This window comes from Myzus persicae, unplaced genomic scaffold, assembly GCF_001856785.1.
Source record: "Myzus persicae strain clone G006 unplaced genomic scaffold, MPER_G0061.0, whole genome shotgun sequence".
Lineage (NCBI taxonomy): Eukaryota > Metazoa > Arthropoda > Insecta > Hemiptera > Aphididae > Myzus > Myzus persicae.
The window spans coordinates 1-20,921 of NW_019104141.1; the positions used below are offsets into that span (position 1 = coordinate 1).

The 20,921-nt window shown below is 25.9% G+C and overlaps 1 protein-coding gene across 1 annotated transcript; it reads left to right on the top strand.

The window, feature by feature from the left end:
• The first annotated feature begins 581 nt into the window (after positions 1-581).
• On the top strand, positions 582-5,306 carry LOC111039169 (CUGBP Elav-like family member 3-B). The gene is given in 8 exon segments (XM_022322514.1): positions 582-713; positions 1,996-2,101; positions 2,173-2,346; positions 4,219-4,338; positions 4,501-4,554; positions 4,632-4,793; positions 5,143-5,160; positions 5,163-5,306. Coding segments are annotated over 8 exon segments (837 nt in total). The 5' UTR covers positions 582-611; the 3' UTR covers positions 5,264-5,306.
• Positions 5,307-20,921: the final 15,615 nt, after the last annotated feature.

Below are 20,921 nucleotides of genomic sequence, written 5' to 3' on the forward strand. Positions count from 1 at the left end.
TGTTACAAATAGTTACAAATGAGTTACAAAATATTGGCATGGGTCGGGAGTCGATCGGACAATGTCGGGGGGCCATCTTCACGCACGTATCAAACAGTTCTTTTTAAATAAATTACCATTTTTTGTACTTGATTCAAATTATATTTAAAAATCATTATTTTGTTTTTAAAAGAAACTTTTAGCAAAAACAAAATAAATATAGGCATACTTATAATATGTGTATTTAAATTATGTAGTAAAAATACAGTGTTTTAATATATATCAAAGAGAGATGTTTAAAAAAAATTATGAAAAAACACTTCTTTTAATTGTTGTTTCAAATAACTCTTAAAATTTAAAAATATAATAATAAGTTTTCGTGTTTATTATCTCAATTAATTACAATTTAAAACTAATGTAATTTGATGTACGCAATATGTAAAAACACTGAATTAAATGCTAACATATTATTAGTATATTACCAACTATGGTTTTAATAAATTCAAATGTTTTATTATACTAATTAGTAATCATTAATCAATAACAAATAAGTGTATACATTTAGGGAAATTTGAATTGTAAAACAAAGTTTATTTCAGATAGCAGAGAAGAGTCATTAAGAAATTGTAAAAATGCACAATTTAGCTCATAATGTTCCAGTATTGAGCACTCCATCATCGTTTGTATATAATCAGTTCGGAACTTATGGAACAACTTATAATCAAGTCTGTCAGGTAAATGCTTAGAAACCTATAATTATTTTTAAGATAATTAAATATATATTATTCAACAATTCGAAATAGTATATTTAAGTAAGTATTCGACAATATACTATTTTCTCACTACTCAGTTGGTATATTTTATATTGTAAAGTACGTTTTCATTAAAGTTTTTTAAGTTTACAATAACGCAGATACCATTTCAGTATTGGTTGTAAGTTTTGAATAACTTATTTAATAAACATAATATATTATCATTCTACATGTTTTTACATTTTTTTTTTTTAGTACCTCTTTACTCTTATTGTAAAATTATTATGTGCCAACGTGCAAAAAGTACAATTTATTTTTAAACAACGTTTGAAAAAAAACAATTAAGTATCATTCAATTTAAAAGTACAAATTACTTTTTGTTAAACAATTCACTTTTATTTATGAATAAATATTACTATACGCAAATATGTGAGTCCTGCTTTGTACTCAGTCGTGCCTGTATACCTATAGATATTTTGTTATTGATTGTTGAAAATGAGATATTATTTGTTGTTAATCGTTATTAAATTTAACTAAATCAAATTACATTTACATTCTTATAAAAATCAACCATAAAAAAGTTGGCTTTTTTCAAATTGTATTTCTAAATAAGAAAACAATTTAAAATAAAATATAAAAGTATTGTAAACAACTTCAATCAAGACTGAATCTGTGAAAACAAATCTTCTTCTTGCATACGCTCTGGGGTAGTTAAATTAAACCACCCTTCGTTCTTTAAGGAGTGTGATTACATAGTTAAAATGATGATATTATAATCCTGGTATAAAAATTATCAAGAACAGCAGTGTATGCGATTTCCCAACAACTATTTTTAATAATTAATCTCAGAAGGTAATTAAAGTTGAAAAAAAAGTAATTTATAACTTTTTAATATTTCAATATACGAGTACTTTGAAAAGGCTCTTATAATATTATAGTAAAACTACAGTATTTATTATTATATTAATATTACCTGAACATCATTCGTGTAATTTACAATATCCGTGAAATAGACAAAAAATGGTGATGTTCAATAAAAACTGCATATACTCCACGGGAATAAGACAGAATGAACTTGTGATACTGGCTATTGTACCCATATTTTGACTCCCAAGTAAAACAATTCAATATAATTTTAAGTACAAGACTAATTTAATATGACATTAGACTATTAGAGCACCTAAATTTTAATAAAGTTGACCACGAAAATAAAATAGTTTATATTTTATAATGAAACTAACGCAATATATTTTTTTATAAACAGTCCTCATTAATAGCTACAGTCCAACCTCCGCCGTCTGTGTCCACTTATATTAACTCGATGGTTACCGCTCAAACAATTACAACACCAGTCGTTTCCTCAATAAACAGTAAGAATCCACGTTCTACATTTCATAATTGCATAATATTGATTGCTATTTTTTTTTTGTTACCATTACAGCTCAAATTGTGAATAGTCGCAATGTTTTGTCTAGTATACCGTCGCCGACAATACCGATGTTTTCAATTAACAGTCGTCCAAACACATCGACAAGAGAACAGCATTCGAATACTAGAACCACTAATCCAATCTTGTTTAATAATTCAACTATGCAACAACAGTCATTTTCCACTCGTAAATATTAATTATACTATTCTTTTTTTTCACATCGTCTCAAAATTTTCAAAATTTAACCATTCTAATAATTTTTAGTTATCTAACCAAATTAATTTTTTAATAAATACTTTTTATCAAATGCACAACATGATCTCTGACCACGGTAAGTAGGTATTATCATATAATAAACCAAGGTTCTGTATAGAGATCGTATAAGATGATGTTAATATTTTTGAGTTATTGCCACCGAAGTCTAATGTTTTAATGTGTAGTCTCTGAAAGGAATGAAACATTTAGAGCACTATTTCTTTACAATGATGAATACTCACATATAAAAACATCATTAACTAGTAAAGTTATGCTAGTGGCTGGTTAGTTCAATAGGATTACTTATACAGAATGTATTTTAAACATTACAGTTTATGACTTTCATCCTACATCGTTGTTTTACTGTAAATAGTATGATGATACTATACCAAAGACGGTACTGACCTTTAATATTCACATTGCGATAGCATTTCAAAATATATTTATTATTTATGTATTTGTAATATATATATAATAATTCATCGTGAAAAACTTACACAAATGATAATAGTCACAAAATGTAAAATCAAAACTTTAATTTATTATATTTTAAACTCATATTAACATATATTATTATGGCTATAAGTCCAGCTTCTAATATTTCTTATTTTTGCAAAGACTTTCTAATTATTTGTAAGACATTTTTTTTTTGTATCACAATCTAATAATATAACATGTCGTTAGATCGACGCGTGGTCCTGTAAAGGATTAAAATGAAAAAATTGGACATTCGTGTTTCAATATTCTAGCATAACACGTTAATACCATCATTTGACAAGTTCTGAAAAAAATATAGACTATAATATAATTACAACATTTTTATTATCTTGTCTTAGAATCGAAAATGATTAATAAATATAAGAAAATCCTGAAATAGTTCAGTCGTTTGGTAAGCCACTGTTTTTGCCTTCGGGCGAGTCTTTCGAGTGTCACTATGTATTACTCGTATAAAGATATATCATATATATTGTGATACTTTGTACGGTTTAAGCCATATTTTTCTTAGTTTATTGCATTTGAAAATAGTTATAAATGGAGTTGTTTTTAAAATTTTTTGATTTTATTTGAAAAAAATAATAGAACAAACTCAAAACATTGCGAATTTGTTTTTTTTTTTTAAAGTTTATTTTATTTCACATTAATTTACATAATTTGAATCTTTGAGTCATATAGACTAATCGTAACATACTTAATGCTAAATGGATACAAATCCTTCTTTTAAAGTCAAAATAAAAATTTAGTTTGCATCCTACGAGTCTATATTTATATTAATCATTTAAAATAAATGTTGATTGACAAAAAAATCTAGCGATTCCAAAAATGAGTAAACGCCGATTTATTGGATTATAACACATTTTGAGTTTTGACATTTTATGATTTACTTTTTCATTAGTTCTGTAGCTAGACTATCTGACGTGTTAAGCAAGCATTTAAAATCCACTCTTATCGTTGACATTCACAAAATAATAATTGAAAGAGAAGTCAAATATACTCAACAAAACTGCTGCCAAAAGGCAATATTATGTAATTTGATTATAGCTCAAGGGTGGTTCTGAATTATACTTATGTTGTCGTACATTTTGTTTTCTCTAATTCTTTTTCATTTAGTCAACCCCAATCTTTGCCAATCCATATCACACGTGGGTTGTGGCCTTGTAGGTTGTATCAACGGTTATCATATGGTATATTTATCTATTGTGTATCATAAATAAACGTCTTAAAAATAAATTCAATTTCCCACAATGCATTTGCATAACAGTAAAAGCCAATAATAATTAATAATGCAAACATAATTTCAATTAGATCATGCTATACTAGCAGAGTCTCTTCAGTTATCAATACCAGCTCATCAAAACAGAATAATTTCATCAAACCGAGATCCAACAACGTTTAATAATGTTTCGACACTACACCGTATTGCAGGTATAGTAATTATTTTTCATACAACTGAATGACTATAACTATTATTATTTATTATTATTTGGAAATTATTCAATGTAATCGCACAATATCTCGAAAAATAGTTTTGTATACTAATATAACTGCTACCTACCATAAATAAAAATAATTTTATGATTATTTTAGTCCCTTACCAAGCGGTATTCAATCAATTTTCAGCTGCAATACCAAATGCTCCTCGTAAGTTTTCTTTTCTGAATCATATTTTAATACAATTGTAAATTGTAATGGGTTTTTTTTCACATTTTTTTTTTTAGGACACAATATCACTTTTGGACCCGAAGGCAGTAATTTGTTTATATACCATTTACCACAAGAGTTTAGTGACAACGAGCTCACTCATATGTTTATGCCATTCGGTCAGGTGCTGAGCTCAAAAGTCTACATAGATAGGGAAACAAATCAAAGCAAATGTTTCGGTAAGTACATTTTTTGCGAATTATTTTAGGAAATAGTTATAATTATAAAGTTAATAACTTATTGAACATGAGTTAAATTATAACCAAATTTAAATGGAACAATTTACCACATAAATATTTAATTTAAAAATAGGTAAACCCACAGATAATCAAAATTTAAAACAATGCATAATTATTTATCATTTGTCAATTCAAATTTGTTATAAGTATAACTTATATTATGCAAAAATAAAATTATCATTTACTTAACTGTAAATATGAAATTTTTTATTATAACTATTAAAAATTATTTTTTTTTAAATTTACAATTAATATTAAAAATACATTTTTAAAACATTTTTCGTAACAGGTTTTGTATCATTCGATAATCCAACAAGTGCACAAACTGCCATTCAAGTAATGAATGGTTTTCAGATCTGCCAGAAGAGATTAAAAGTACAATTAAAACGCCCGAAGGAAAAAAATTCTAGTAGAATTTATTTCTAAACATAATTGATTTATCAAATTTGAACGTTTCTAAGTATTTAATTTAATGTATGAAACCAGTCAGTATACCGTAAAATGAATATAATAATATTAATAAATTCTTTAAAGTAAAAATGTTAATATATTTATTATTTTGAGCTAAAAATGAGCTAAATTAAAAATGATTAATAAATACAATACAGATTTCAGATTTCATCAGTACTATTAATATAAATGTTTCAAAATATCAACTTGACAAACGATATAAAATAGGTACACAATAAGTAATTATGTTGGTATATTATGTAACTTAATTTTAATCAAGCTGTTTTTATGGTTTCGTACAATTATTGCTAGTGGTACCTAGGTAATGATTCAATTTGTATAGAAACAGAGAAAACTGTTTGTAATTATAACATTATTATTGACGCACTCTCCTTATTTTTAAACATACAGCAACGGGTTTGTTCCTTCGTTTTCAAAATTTGATAACTTAGACTATAATCTGTAGCTACTGAAAAACAAAAATATTGAATCATAAAATAGATATATGGTCATATAAATATATATACCTACCAATTACATATTGTTATGTTACAACTGAAAATTACTTACATTTTTTTTTTTTTTTTTTTTTGAACTTAAGCCCGGCGACTAAGGCCATTAGCTGTTGTAGGGGTTATGAACTGTGGTAGGGGTTAGGTTGGTACTGTAGGTTGTTTTTACGATTGTTAGGGTTGTTACGGCAGGTAGCAAACACGTGTATGTGTGGCAAGGTTTTTAACTACTATGAACCCGGGTGGTCACCCATCCGGGATCCGGGAGCTAGTAGCTGTGGCCGTTACTTACTACCAGTCGCATTCCGTGACTGGTAGCAGCCAACGCGCCACGCCAATCCACATTAAATTATTTTGTAATACTGTATAATGTTAGAATACGATAAAAAAAATGAAATAAATACTTATTTAGTGACGAAACATACATGACAACATCATCAGCAGATTTTCTATAGTAAATCTATTCAAAATATGACAATAAAATACTAAGTTAATATGAAAATCACCTAGCTTAAATTAAATCGAAAAATATTGTAGAATAAATATTATAAGGTTAAAATAGTATGATCTACCGTTTAGGATGTTCAGATATCTAATAGTAAAATATCTTTATGCAGTCAAAGGAAAGTTAACTAATTCACCAACCTTAAGAAATCATGAAACAATATTTACATTTTTTTTAATCTCATGTTTATGCTTATTTTTACATCAGTTTATATGCAATTATTAAAAATAAAATTTGATCCTTAATAAAAAAAGGGGTATTTAAAGTGTTGATGCAGATATTAAGTAGATACTTAGATAAAAATAATTACTTAATATTTTAGATGATTTTGTTTCGTTTAATCGATGCAACTCATACAATTTAGAAAAATACTTTTAGTACCTATTCAATTATATAGAAATAAGAATTGTGTATACCTATATTATTTAAATGTATTTGTTTTATGTAATTTAAGTTGTATAAAACGTATTTAAATAATATTCAATTATTATAGTTTGTGAGCATCTACTAATATTGTTAACTGAATATTGAAAAATAATAATACATTTTAAAAAAACAACAATTTATTAACATTTTAAATATATAATCAATTACCGATACTTAAATAACTTGAAATACCCATACCTACTCAATTAAATATTACCAAGAATAAGGCATAATAAAAACATAATATTATTATAATTGTATATAAAATTAAACTTGGTAAACATTAATAATTTAACCGTACTTTAAACTGCAAATATAAACGTTAAACTAATATTAAAATTAAAAGGTGTGTTTGGTTTTAAAATTTATATAAGTACCTATACTTAAAATAAAATTACATTTTGTTTATTGATTAAAAAGGTTTTTTTTTCAAAAAATGCCTATCAATTATCAAATGTCAATATTTATAGGTTGTAATTTGCATTAAATAATATTTACAGTGATACTCCTGAACTATACGTACTTGGTAGCTACCTACTTGTCCAGAAGGCAAACACAATTTAAAATGTATTTTAATTTCCAATTATATTTCCTTTATAATATTATCAGCTTCTAATATTGTATTAAAATAACCAACTATAAAAATTCGGCACTTCTACATCAGAATAACACCTTGAATATCTCTAAATGATATTGATTGATATTTATTAACAGCGTTTATCTATAAGCTCAGATATGCTCAACGTGTCCACAAATCTATAAAAAAACATTGATTAATATTGAAGATTTTATCTCACTGGGTTTCAATCAATTGAATGTGTCAACCTAATATTGTCTCATTTATTTTAATATTTTTCATGTTATTTTATTATGATCATGCAACATGAATTATTACAATAACATATAATTTTTACAGCAGTAAACAGAAATCATTGTCCTTAATAACTACCTATACGGAAATGTAGTTATTCTTTTGCCTCTCTTAATGAGTATAAATAACTTTATAGTTTAAAATATGTAAGGTAGGTACTTTCACTGTACCCCTCGGCATTTATTTAGTGGAGTCGAGGTCCTCAAATGTTAAACGGCCACAAGTGCAATAATTTTATGGCATATTGTAAAACTTGTATTAAGTATTTATACTTCAAACAATTTGATTGTTTTATTATATAAATAATAATAAAACAACGCTATTGAATTATATATTCATGCGACACATTTTGAATCATTATGCTTATTATATGAATAAGTTCATGTACATCAAAAATTACCTCACACATGTAATTTAGAAAAACTCTGTTTAGTAAAACAAAATCTACATCGTGATATTCATTAAATTATTCCTTCAGTAAACTAACATGTTTGCAGTATAAAGGAAATAACATTTACTGTGATTAATGAACATGTTATTTAATTTTTCATTCCTAGATAGATACTTTATTTATTACTTTATTTTAATTAAAATGTAATATATGTAACTTCTTAAGCACGATATATCTATTATGGTGTTAGAAATAAAGGAATACATAAATTGTCCCACATGAAAAAAATATTTTTTTTTAACAGTTCATTATATTCTAATAATAGTTGGATTATATTATTTTTCGTCTGTTAAACATGATTTTGGTTTGCTATACATGTGAGATCTACAAAAATATTAAACATTGAATAAAAAAAAATGTATTAATTTATAAAAAAAGTTAGTGACACGCATGCATAAGAACAGTGAGAGTTTAATATGAGAAAAATAATATATCTACATATCCAATGTTTATATAGATATACAATGAATATTAATTCCCCATGCCATAATATTTACGGTACCTAAAAATATATGTTACTAAGCAAAATTATGTTATAACAAATTTGTCATTAAAAGTGGTTTTAAAATTAAAAACATGTTGATCATATTATTAAACATCATTTATCGACATGTTTTTCAGTATAATTAAATTAATATAATACAATATTTATTCACTGACCTAACTAAAAGTTACCACCTTAAATTTCATGTTTTGTAAATAAATACAGTAAATCATGAAGTCTTAAAAAGTTAAATTTACAGAGTGGATTATTCACATATTATTTGTAATATTACATTAATACAAATTGATTATTATCAAATTCTTTAGAGATTTAAAAATTATCTTAAAATGTTTTTCTTTTTTAACGAAGTCGTTTTGTACATTGTAAACACCAAATACGTATAATATTTCTAACGTTTTCTTGTTCAAAACTATTAAATTATCGATTAGAAATAATTAATATGCCAGTTTCATTAATTAGCAAACATATTTTTATTCAAATATAAATATGTTTTTTTTAAGTACCCATTCAACCTACTCGTAATAGTGAAACTTTATAATTGAAAAATTAAAAATAAATAGATACACTGAAGTTTACTGACGAGTTGCTTAACCATAAATGGTACTTCTTCATATACTTCTTTTTTTTAAATGATTTTATTGGAAATTATTTAACCCTGGATAATCAGACACTTTATTTCCATTAAATCACTTATTTAAAATATAAAAAATTACCTTAACCATAGGTTCAATTGTACTGATAGTGTCATTGGCTAGTGATAATGATTAAGAAACTATACGCCCAATGGATTGTACTTTATATTTTGATCAACTGTGGCACATATAATATACTATATATTATTTAATTTTCCCACTTTTTGAAATGAATGTGGGTTTGAAATTATTGGTTTGACGACTATTAACATTTGGGGAGTAACTTGTTTTAGTCCTGCTCTGTGTGAGACTAATTATTCAACATTCTATATAAATATTTATAGTAAAGACAACAATATTTTAGATATTTTTAAAATAACTAAATCTAAACGACCGTCGAGTTTAAATTATAAACTCTTTATAATAATATAATATATTATAACCAATTATTTTAAAGTGCGGACATTTTTCAATTTTCAATTTAAAATATTTGTACTTAAAAACAAACAATTATTCTGGTGAAATATGTTATATAATTTAAAAATTTGTTAACCATTTTTAAAAAATTATATAATCCAATTCATCTTCAATAGTTATATAAACTGGATATTTTCCTGCAACTAATTAAAATGACTAACGGAAAATCATGGTTATAATTTGAGTTTTTAATTTTTTTTTCATCAGTTAAAATAAGCCAATGATTTCTAGTTTCAAATATTCGATGTGAAGAGAATAAAAAACAATAATTTTATTTTGCAAATGTTTCTACCAAAGAATTTAAATAAGCAAAAAAGTGTAAAAAGTCTTGTAAAATAAATGATGGGTTAAACTTGGTCAATTAACTATGAATTTATGAATATGGTGAAACATTTAATGATCAATTAATTACATTAAGATTACAAATACTAGAGAACTATAGTTGCATTATTTTTATCATGGGAACTAAGTAATACTCAACTAGGTTATAATATTCTCAAATAAAAAATATAATAATTATATTAGTATTAGTTTTCAATTAGAGATGTAATAAATTTAACTAGGTTTCTATAACCAAATTATATTTATTCGAGGTATAGATATATATAATTCAATATAAGAAACATATATGAACCAAGACATAAAATACAACCCTTATTTCTGTTGCGTTGTAAATTAAATTAAAGTGAAAATAATAAAACTGTTTTTTGTTATCTTTTTTTTTTATAACTAGATAGTGTATTCTATAATATTATAGTTTGTATTAAAACATGTATACATGCTCAAAACATTTATCGCTAGATTATGCATTCTTGATTGTATACCTAAATAGTATAGCCAGTGTAATGATAGATCTGGCTATTATATAGATTATAGTTACTAGTTAGTTTAATACCATAATATTATGCAAAAGGTATGTAGCTGCTTATATATTATAAGATATTATTGTTAATTGTGTGTAAAAAAATATTTTTATTCTATTCTAACTACTAAATTTTACATTATACTACTTAGAGTTATTAACCGTATTCCATATAATAGTAAATACTATTTTAGTTATCTACATTGATTTGTACCAAAGCATTTTTAATAATGTTATTAGACATGTTTATTATTTTAACTCGGAAAATACAAAATTATGCGTTTTAAAATGTTTTGATTTTCATTAAAGAATTGTATCTTAACTATTCAACTTGGTTATGTAAAATAATTTGAAAATGTCGAAAGTATATAACAAAACGCTTCCCGGCCGGATTTGGCCTTGCCAATCGATGTAATATACGTGACTTCCCGATAATTATTTGTAAACACCAAAGAAGCGATATTCATGTAAAAGCAAGTTAAACGGGTCTGAGGTTCTCTAATAATTCGTATATCCATTGCCCTGGTGAGAAGAATGGGTGAAGGGGGAAAATCTCCAGACGATGATGGGGGAAAAAATAAAAAATCAATTGACTGGCCCTAAGAACTAGACCAATATTGGTAAAGCCGATCCAACTTTATGGAGATGCGTCTTGATATTTACTGTCAATATTTAATCACGAATAAGTTTTGTTTATATAATATAAAAATATATTTTGAGAGAATATAAATTAAAAAGGATCCAATACAAACTCAGTTAAAAAAAACAAATACTACATTGTGTACTTATACAGTCAGTTATATTTATATTGTATACCTGCATTATATAATATATGCAACTAAACTAATTTTTAAATATTTTGTTTGGAATTCTGTACAACATTAATTAATAATTTTAAGTCTTGATCATAAGTATGTAGTCGATTTGCAATAAAACTGAATGTGTAAAAAATATGTTAAAGCTCATTTATGTTTGTTGTAATATTAAAATAAATATTACCATTGTGTTATTAAAATGGTTTTGTTGTGAACATACAGATTTGCTTTAAATACAATTATTTATTATTACAGTACGCTGAAGTGTTTTATTCTTAATATTTCACCCAAAAACTGAATATATAAAAATGTGTACGTGCCATCAAACGCAAATCTATTTTGTTGACATTATAGCAAGTGTTTATTAACTCTGATCGGTATAAAAAGACAGAACAACCAAATATTGTTATTTCATTCGTAATTGGTTTTCGTTGTCATAAATCATCATACCATAATAAAAATTGAATTTCTTTCAAAACATACATTGCATACATACCTCTATATTATATTATTATAGGTATATTAAATAAACTTAATGATCCATGTACAACATGAAATTAATAATTGTGTTTTATTTAATAGTTTTTATGTAAGTGCCATTATTCGAGTAAGTATTATCAATATTCCTATAATTCCATTTATTTACAAAATAAGTTATAATTTTTTTTATTAGGCGTACAATGTGCCTGTTTCTGTAACAAACGATTTTTGTGGCTATGAATGTGACAATTGCGGTTATGGAGGTTTTGGCGGTTGGGGTGGTTTGAGTAGTTGAGAAAGTAGATTAAGAAACATATTCTGATACTAAAATTAACGTTTAATGATATTTTATTTACAAAATAAATTCACTAAAACATTAAAGCAATCTCTATTGAGAAGTATACTTATTTGAAATATTATCTTACCAAATAAATTATGTAATTAAAATTATTATAATTATTAAATGTATTTTACGTGTTGTAAGATATGTACTTACCATTATTTATTACATTTTATTTTTAAATAATTAATTTAATAGAAATGATATATTCCTGCATTATTACTATAAAATTTATTCTCTGCGTACACATTTAGAGTTGTATGTATATTTTTACTGTACGTAAGTGTATATATTTAATACAAATGTTTAAACACTTTATATATAAGAACTAGTGAATAATACTTCATACGTAATCTCTGTGGTATGTATAAATGATAAAATATTTTTAAAAAAATAGGTAGATACCGCTCTAATGTAATGGGTGGTGTTAAATTTGAATTCAATGATATTAAATCATTGTATACGGAAAACGATTCTGAGCTTAGACAGTTCGTCAGTAAGCCTATATATTATAAAAATATTTTAAAATTAAACTAAAATAACTGATAACGATAATTATTCTCCGTTTAAATACATGATTTCGTCCAAATTTGAACTTAAAACATTAATGGAAAAAACTGCGTTTATGTATCTTTAATTTTTTTTAACAAGTTATTATAGCATCTTATGAGGATCTTTGTAATAAATTTCTAAGATTTTAGAAACAACCAAAACATTTTTATTGACATTTGTAAGAAAAAAACTGAAAAAATAAAAATTGAAAATGTCTAAAATAGCTCAAAACAAGTCAAAATATTTTGTAAATAAAATAATAAGATGAATATTTGAAAATTGCAGGTATCTACAGTTATTCATTTTTGAATTACAACAAAATAATAAAATCATTGGATGAGAATTCATTAATACGGCTGCAAATTGTAAAGATGAAAATGTAATTTATTAATATTTTTGCTAAACAAAAATAACTTATTTAGCTTAAATAATAATATTTAGATATTAATAAGAATTAAGATAGTCAAACAAGGAGAAACTAATATCGAAAATAATTATCCAGGTATTGAGTGTCGGCGGTGGACATTTGTTACATTTAGATCAGTTCAATGAAAATGGTAAGCCTTGTATAATTATTACATTATCATAATAACAATAAAAATTATGATTATAGTATCAGCATGCATTATTATTATAAATGTACTGTGAATAAATATGCATTCTAAAATCGATTCAATCTTCAAAGAAAAGCAAAGTTTATCCAAGATTTCTAAGATCTTAAAAAATAATGCCTTTATTTTCTACAAAAATTATTAAAATGCTCAAGCAGTTTAGTACTTGATAGTATAATATAATATTATTAGCTTTTTATTTTATTTCCTTTGTAGAAATAATTTGGTTATAGCCTCTTATAAAATATTAAACGGGTATTTGAAGGAAAACCCCCACAGATTTTTATCAAACGTAAACAATTTTCCTCAGCTTATTTGTTGCTCTTGAAAAATTTAAATAACTACCTAATAGGTAGATATTAAATGATTCAACTTTTTTTTAGAAGTCAATTCGAGAGTGTAAAGTGGCGATAGTGATAATAATATATTTTATTACCTTAACTTAAATTTTATATAAAAAAATTAAACATTTTTCTTGGAATTTTAAACAAGCGCCTGGCAGAATAATCAATAATTATTACAACAACTTATAACAACAACTAAGTTTTTACTTTCCAAAAGTCAGTGATGGTTAAAGACTACATTGTTTCTTATCAAGTGAATATAATTTATTTTAATGTTATGACATACCCATACGAATAACTCACATACCTAATTTTGATGAAATATCAGATAAGTGACATGACAAACGCTGTAAATGTAAAAAATATGGATGAGAAAGAGTAAGTATTTTTTTTCATACTAGGAATGCGTTCTATTTATTAGCATTGAAATAAGCGAGAAAAAATTCAACTGAAAATCGAACATTCTTGACACTGGATATTTTATGCTGGTTAAGTGTCAGTTTTGGGTTTCCTTTTAAAAATGCTAATTTTGTGGGAATTAACGGACTAAAGACTAAAATGTGCCATACAAAATATATTGTATTTTATACAATATACTATATCGTACAGACAATCAAAACGTGTCTTGAACAGATACATCGTGTTAATGAACGTGTTATACTTGTTATAAAAAATATGAAATATACGAACCACTCAACTAAATAACAGCTATAATAAAATATGAAGCGTACAATTTGGCTATATATTGAATACTAAACATTATCATTTCTACCAATTGTATAAATAGATACCTATAAGTAGTAGATACTATGTACATACAGTACCCATGTGGCCACACATAACTATTGATATGGTAAATGCATATTAAAAAATAGACAATTCAATCACTCGCCTTATTGACTAAAAAAAACTATACAACGATAGGTAATGAAGAAAACGAACACTTGTTTATTGCCAATTAGACATTTGCTGGAAAGTCAAATGAATGGCAATTCCAAACCAACAATCAAATCAATACCTAGCGTTTATTTTTTTTAGAGAGTAGGGTGGTAATACTCATAATAGTATATAGACACTATTGATCTATAGTTTCTCGTATTACAAATGTCAGGGAAATAGTTTTTAAACTGTCAAATTTTCTTATACTAAATTGATAAAAGGTTTTATGCATTCTTATTAAGACAAATAATATGACGTAATGACAGATTTTATAATGTAAATTATTTTTTAAAATCTGTTTTTTTAAATATAATTACTGATGAATAATACCTAATTTTATGTCATTATATTATTGTCCTACTTACACACCGTGTATGACACACCATGACTTAAAAACGAATATCAAACGTACTGATTTATGTACAGTAAAGTAATACCTAATAATTCTAAAAGCGAACAAAGTTAGGTCCATTTAAAAACAATTTTAATAATAATCTAAGTAGAGTGTACAGTAATAATTATTTTAAATTTAAATCTTAGGATAGATACAATTAAACGATTGGTCTCAAAGCTCTACAGTAAAAGATTTTTGCATATTTGGCACAAGTTGAATACTTGACTGTTAAAATGGTGTTGCATGTCAATTTATACAGGAATGCTGTGTATGATTTTTAAATGACGTAAATCTCATGGCCCAATTTTGTTTGTAATTGAAATTTGTTTTCCTAAGTATTGTACAATTAACCTCTGAAACATAATTATGTAATAAGCACCTATTGATAACAAAAAATTATACTTAAACATCGGTATTTAATATTTATATGCTTATTTACTCTCAGTCATTTAAGATTTAACAAAGTAATTTATCATATTATCTATTGTTTTAAATTTTTAGTATATTCTAAACAATGGGTATGAATGTATGTATTATGTAGTTAAAAATTATCAAATTGTCATAACGGCTAAACTGAATATAATTGTATGGTTATTTTAGACATCGTGGTGCTATTTTTTTACAGTACACACTTAAAAGAATGTATTTAATAAATAGTATGATTTTCATTGACTTCTGCCCAACAATACCTACTTTATAGTATTTGTTAAAATTCAGAAAACCCACTGTCAATATTACATCTACTTAATATTATAGCAATTTAAATTTTACAAAAATATTTTTATCATTCCACGAATAATGTGGTGAAATGTTGGCATCACTGACTATTTCAAACGAACCTAATAGAATAGTATAGCTAAAAATTTCACTTCAATTTTTACATTATAAAATCCAGTAAAAGTTGAAATTAAAATTAAAATTAAATATCAATATCATCTATGTTCATTCGTGAATAATTGTTATGCTGAAGTTGTGTTTTAATTAAGTTAAAAATACAAAAATATATATATTTGTTTGTATAGATTTTGAATTCTTTATATTATTTATTAGCAAAATGATCATTTTTTTTTTAAATGTCTTATATAAAATGAGTACATAAATTTATTATTTTACTGGAAAAAAAAAACTAGTTCATGCGTAAACAGGAGAGTCCAACAAAAATATAATTCCTTTATACATATTTTATGAAGATATTACGTGCCTAATTCATTATATTTTTGATAGATACTAATCATTTATTGATGATATTACTAGCTATATTTTTACACGATTACGTCAAAGGAATATAACTAAAAAATAATTATTATAATTCAATTCCAATAACATAACGTATTACTTTTATAGTTTTTTTTTCGCGTTAGTAACATTGTTAAACTTTAGAATAAATCAAATTTCGTACATCAATTTTTTATAACCTTTTGATGTTCAAGAATAGGTTTCTATTTTTTTCTAAAACGTTCACCTTTGTACTGCAAATAACCTGCTGTGGATGGAGAATATTTTTAAAATCTCAACTACCTACTTCTGTTTCATTTTTTTTTTTTTTTTGATTCTGAGCAGAGAGATGGATGTATTGATTTTACAATAAAGTGTGTGTGTGTGTGTTTTTTTTGTGTCCAACATCATCTTTTGGAGTATAATATCTTTTATCTTCTATTATATATCTTTTCAGTTAAGGAAATTAATTAAGATGGTACTAGTAAAATTTAATAGTACTTTTCTTATAAATTATGAAAAACAAAAAAAAGTCAGATTAAAATGAGGTACATAAAACCAGTTTTCAACAATATGGATTTTATATTTGATTGTAATTATAAAAAAAACCTTGATAATTGAAATTTTCACCAAATGTTCAATTTAGAATTGTTCACTCATTTTATAGTTAAATATTTTACTCTTTTAAGCTTTTCATAATTGACATTTTCGATTTATTTTGGATTTATTTTCTATTAATATCAATAGAAAATATCGGTTTATCAAAAATCTTGTAAATGTAACACAAGGTTCCTCATAAGTTGTTCATACTGAATCAAAAAGATCTGACAATTATTTGAAAAAAAAAACAATTTGTTTGGGTAGACATTTAAATTTACAACTTTCACGAAATAAAATATTAATATTAAACAAAGAATAACGATCTTAGTTATTTTGTTGTAATTAAAAAATATTATTCGTGTAGTTATAAAAACTGTTACGTAGGTATATTAAATAATATTTAAAAAATTTAGATTCATTTTATGTAATTGCATATTTATATCTCAAAAACATTCACACGGTTCTACGGTAAGTTAATATCGACTCAAAAGTTAATAATGATAATAATGTATGATTTAAATAATGTATATCTACTGTTATGGTAATTAAATATTAATAATGTGAAAAATTCAATACCTACTTTTGGAAATAATTAGTTTAAATTTCGACTTACCTCATGTCCTTAACCACTGTAGCAGCTACATAAAATAATATATATCATAAAATATATATACTTAGTAGGTACCTACCTAATATAAATGCTGGCACACGGTCTCGCTCGGAGTGGTTTTACGTATGCAATGTTTTATGATTAAATTCAAATTGAATACAGGCATTACACTATTACAGGGACTCACTGAATGACGTGGTAGGTTCGATTCTATTACTGTACAGCAGAGTGGTCTCAATGGTCATCTAATGTCCCCTTTTTGTACACCCATAATCCGCTTATAATTTGTTCACCTGTTTCAGTAATCAGTTTATTATCATTTTTTGTATGTAAAGTTCTTACTTCAAGGAATTCATATTGCATTTTAATGGTATGCATTCATCCATGACTCGTATTTTATAAACATTCTTTAACACGCTTTTGTTTCAATTTCTAATTCCACGGCGATGGCGTAAAAACCATTAAGCAGAATCGATAAAACGGTATTTCTTTATTTATGGTATATCAAGTTTAATGAATGAAAATACTTATTTTAAAAATAATATGTATATTTGCGACAAGTAGACAATATTATAACTGATATTATTATTATCTTAAATTGAAAATAACGTTCTTAGATACGTGCTACTAGTTATAATGTATTATATAGTACAGTACTCCAGTGAGACTACAACTGACAACAAACAGCAATCGTTTTAAAAATAAAAACACTCGAGAAGTATACTCATATGTACTTGTTCCGTATGACCTTGTGTGTACCGAATACCTGGCAAATACATGATATATCTACCTACATTATAAGCGTATAATACGGGCATAAAAAACATACGACTCACTCATCCGTGATACGTATAAAAAGCGCAATAAAAGCTATCAATCTATGCGGGGTATAAAAATGTATAAACACATTATGTGTTGTGTACTTGTGTACACGGTGTATACTTAAAGTGAATCCATATATTATTATATTCGCTTTTTATCGAAATCGCGTCAAGGTAAAAAAACGTTCTCAACACACATGCCTATCTCTCAGTGTGCTATATAAATATATAATATTATACTATACGGCCTGAGGAATAAATGTCGTGGACAGCGAAATAATAAAGACATTAAATCCAATACGCATAAGTAAAATTATATCAGAGGAGTAATGGTACCCGGTAGGTACCTACGAAACATTACGCGGACGACTCTAAAATACGACGACGACGCCTGAAACAGTATAGTGACATCATGTACTATCATACATAATACCCAGTGAATGTTGTGTCCGACCATAATAATAATAATAATAATATACATTACTTATAACGTTTTAATAAGTCTAAGGATATGGTTCGAAAGACAAGGTCTGTGGCACAGGGTTTTCAGCCGAGTCGTTCATATGACTAACTTTTTCATTCTTTTCAATAATTTGAAGGTTAGCTAATTTAAATTATATAATATAACAATTCAATGTCGATGAAATTAGATTGACAAAAACATATTTTTTCATATTTTAAGCTAAAGTAAAATTTAAAGGTAGGTAATCGCAATAATTGGTATACCTACTAACATCCTAGACCGTATTAACTATTTTTTTATTTGTTTATTTTACAAGTAAATAACTTCAAACAAATTTTATCTCTGAGCTCAAATACTCAATAAAATAAATTTTATTTAGTAAAAAATTAATGAGCTTACTCGTCTAATTTTGCTGCACATACTTTCTTTTACGATACATATAAATACATAAACCAGACATAATATATATTATGAAGTCTATTAATATTATTTCAAACTCATGGTATATCGTATATTATTCTATATCTATAAGTTATTGTAATAATTAACGGATAAGGATATATTATAATTATATTTACATACATAATATTATCATCCTAAAAATATACCAAAACGTTTATTATTTGTTGTATAAATAAATAGCATAGATGCCTAAAAATAAATAGGAAATTAAAAAGCACAAATAAATGTATCATGTTTTCAAATTAAAGCTTTGTAAAGTCTTTATTGCTTACTTTTACTGATAGTACAATTATTAAAATAATATTATAGTTTACCATGTGAACAACACGTCAAAATGCACATATTATGTGCACAAACACAAAAGTAAAGCACTATAATATAGTCACTAAACCGTCTACATCAGACGACATCAACACTATAATATTATTATGTCGATGAAATCAATGATAAAAGCTTATTTAATATTAAATATAAATTATAATCCAACTATAAACTATAGAGTATTTACTATTTAGAAGCCGTACGTAGTAATTGTATAATATGCGCAGGTAGCGCATGCCAGTATAATAATATTATGTTGTGATAATAGTATAATTTTCAAAATAGCACGTAGGTACCTATTACGAAAACAAGGCCTACAAAACCACAACGGCATTCTCTCACAATTAGTTCCTAATAATCATTTTCTTAGATTTCATTACTCTATGTCATGAGCTAAAATAATTTATATTTAATATTTATTCAACTAAATATTTTATTTTCATTTTATTACAAACGATATTATCGACTTGTTGTTACCACCCTTCAATGTTTTTCCGCTCTTGCCGCTCGGAACGACTGCTGCTTTTTGCTCCCACTTTCTTGATGCTCCCCTACCAACAGTTAACTGTAAGATAAAAGGAGGGCAATTATTGGTACACTGATCCTGAAATACGAATATTGTTTTAGACGTAACTCGTTTCAGAGTTCTTCTGTTTTAGACGTAAAGGTCCATGACTGGAGGAATACATTTTTTAAATAATGAAATAATAAATTAATTTTATAGCACATACTGACATACCTATTGTAGCTATCGTTATATTAGAAACGTATAGTTATCTGGTACCTTCAAAACATTACACGGCCGACTCTAGAAAACGACAATATTTGCAACAGTACCTATAGTGACATCATGTAGTATATTATACGCAGTGAATGTTGTGTACGCGCATAATAATAATAATAATAATAGTATATTATGTATTATGTGTTTCCTATACAAGCTCACTCCAGGAGTACCTACCTATATAACAATGTGACCTAGAAAGAGCAGATTTCGCGCGTTCGTTCACGTCGTCGTCGTCGCTACTTCCTATTATCCGAAACTCGCATAATATATCGAATGGGAGGGGGGGGCGGACACTATCCTATTCATAATGGGAACTTGTACATAATATGATATTATGGATAGGAGTTTAGGACTATACCACTACCTTCCCGCTGACCACCACTGTTACTGCCATACAATATACGCACTACTACTACCGTCTACAACGGTCTACAACGTGAGCGAAGGGTATACCTGCTATTATAATACTCTCCAGGAGAAAAAAAAAAATTGGCCGCAATAATGATTCGGCGACACTTATTGGGCATAATACGGCCGTGTGGAATGAAGGAGAAAGTTGAACTCGACCTCGGACCGGTATGTTACTTAATCGTGGTAGAGTATTACGTACTGACGCATCAGTT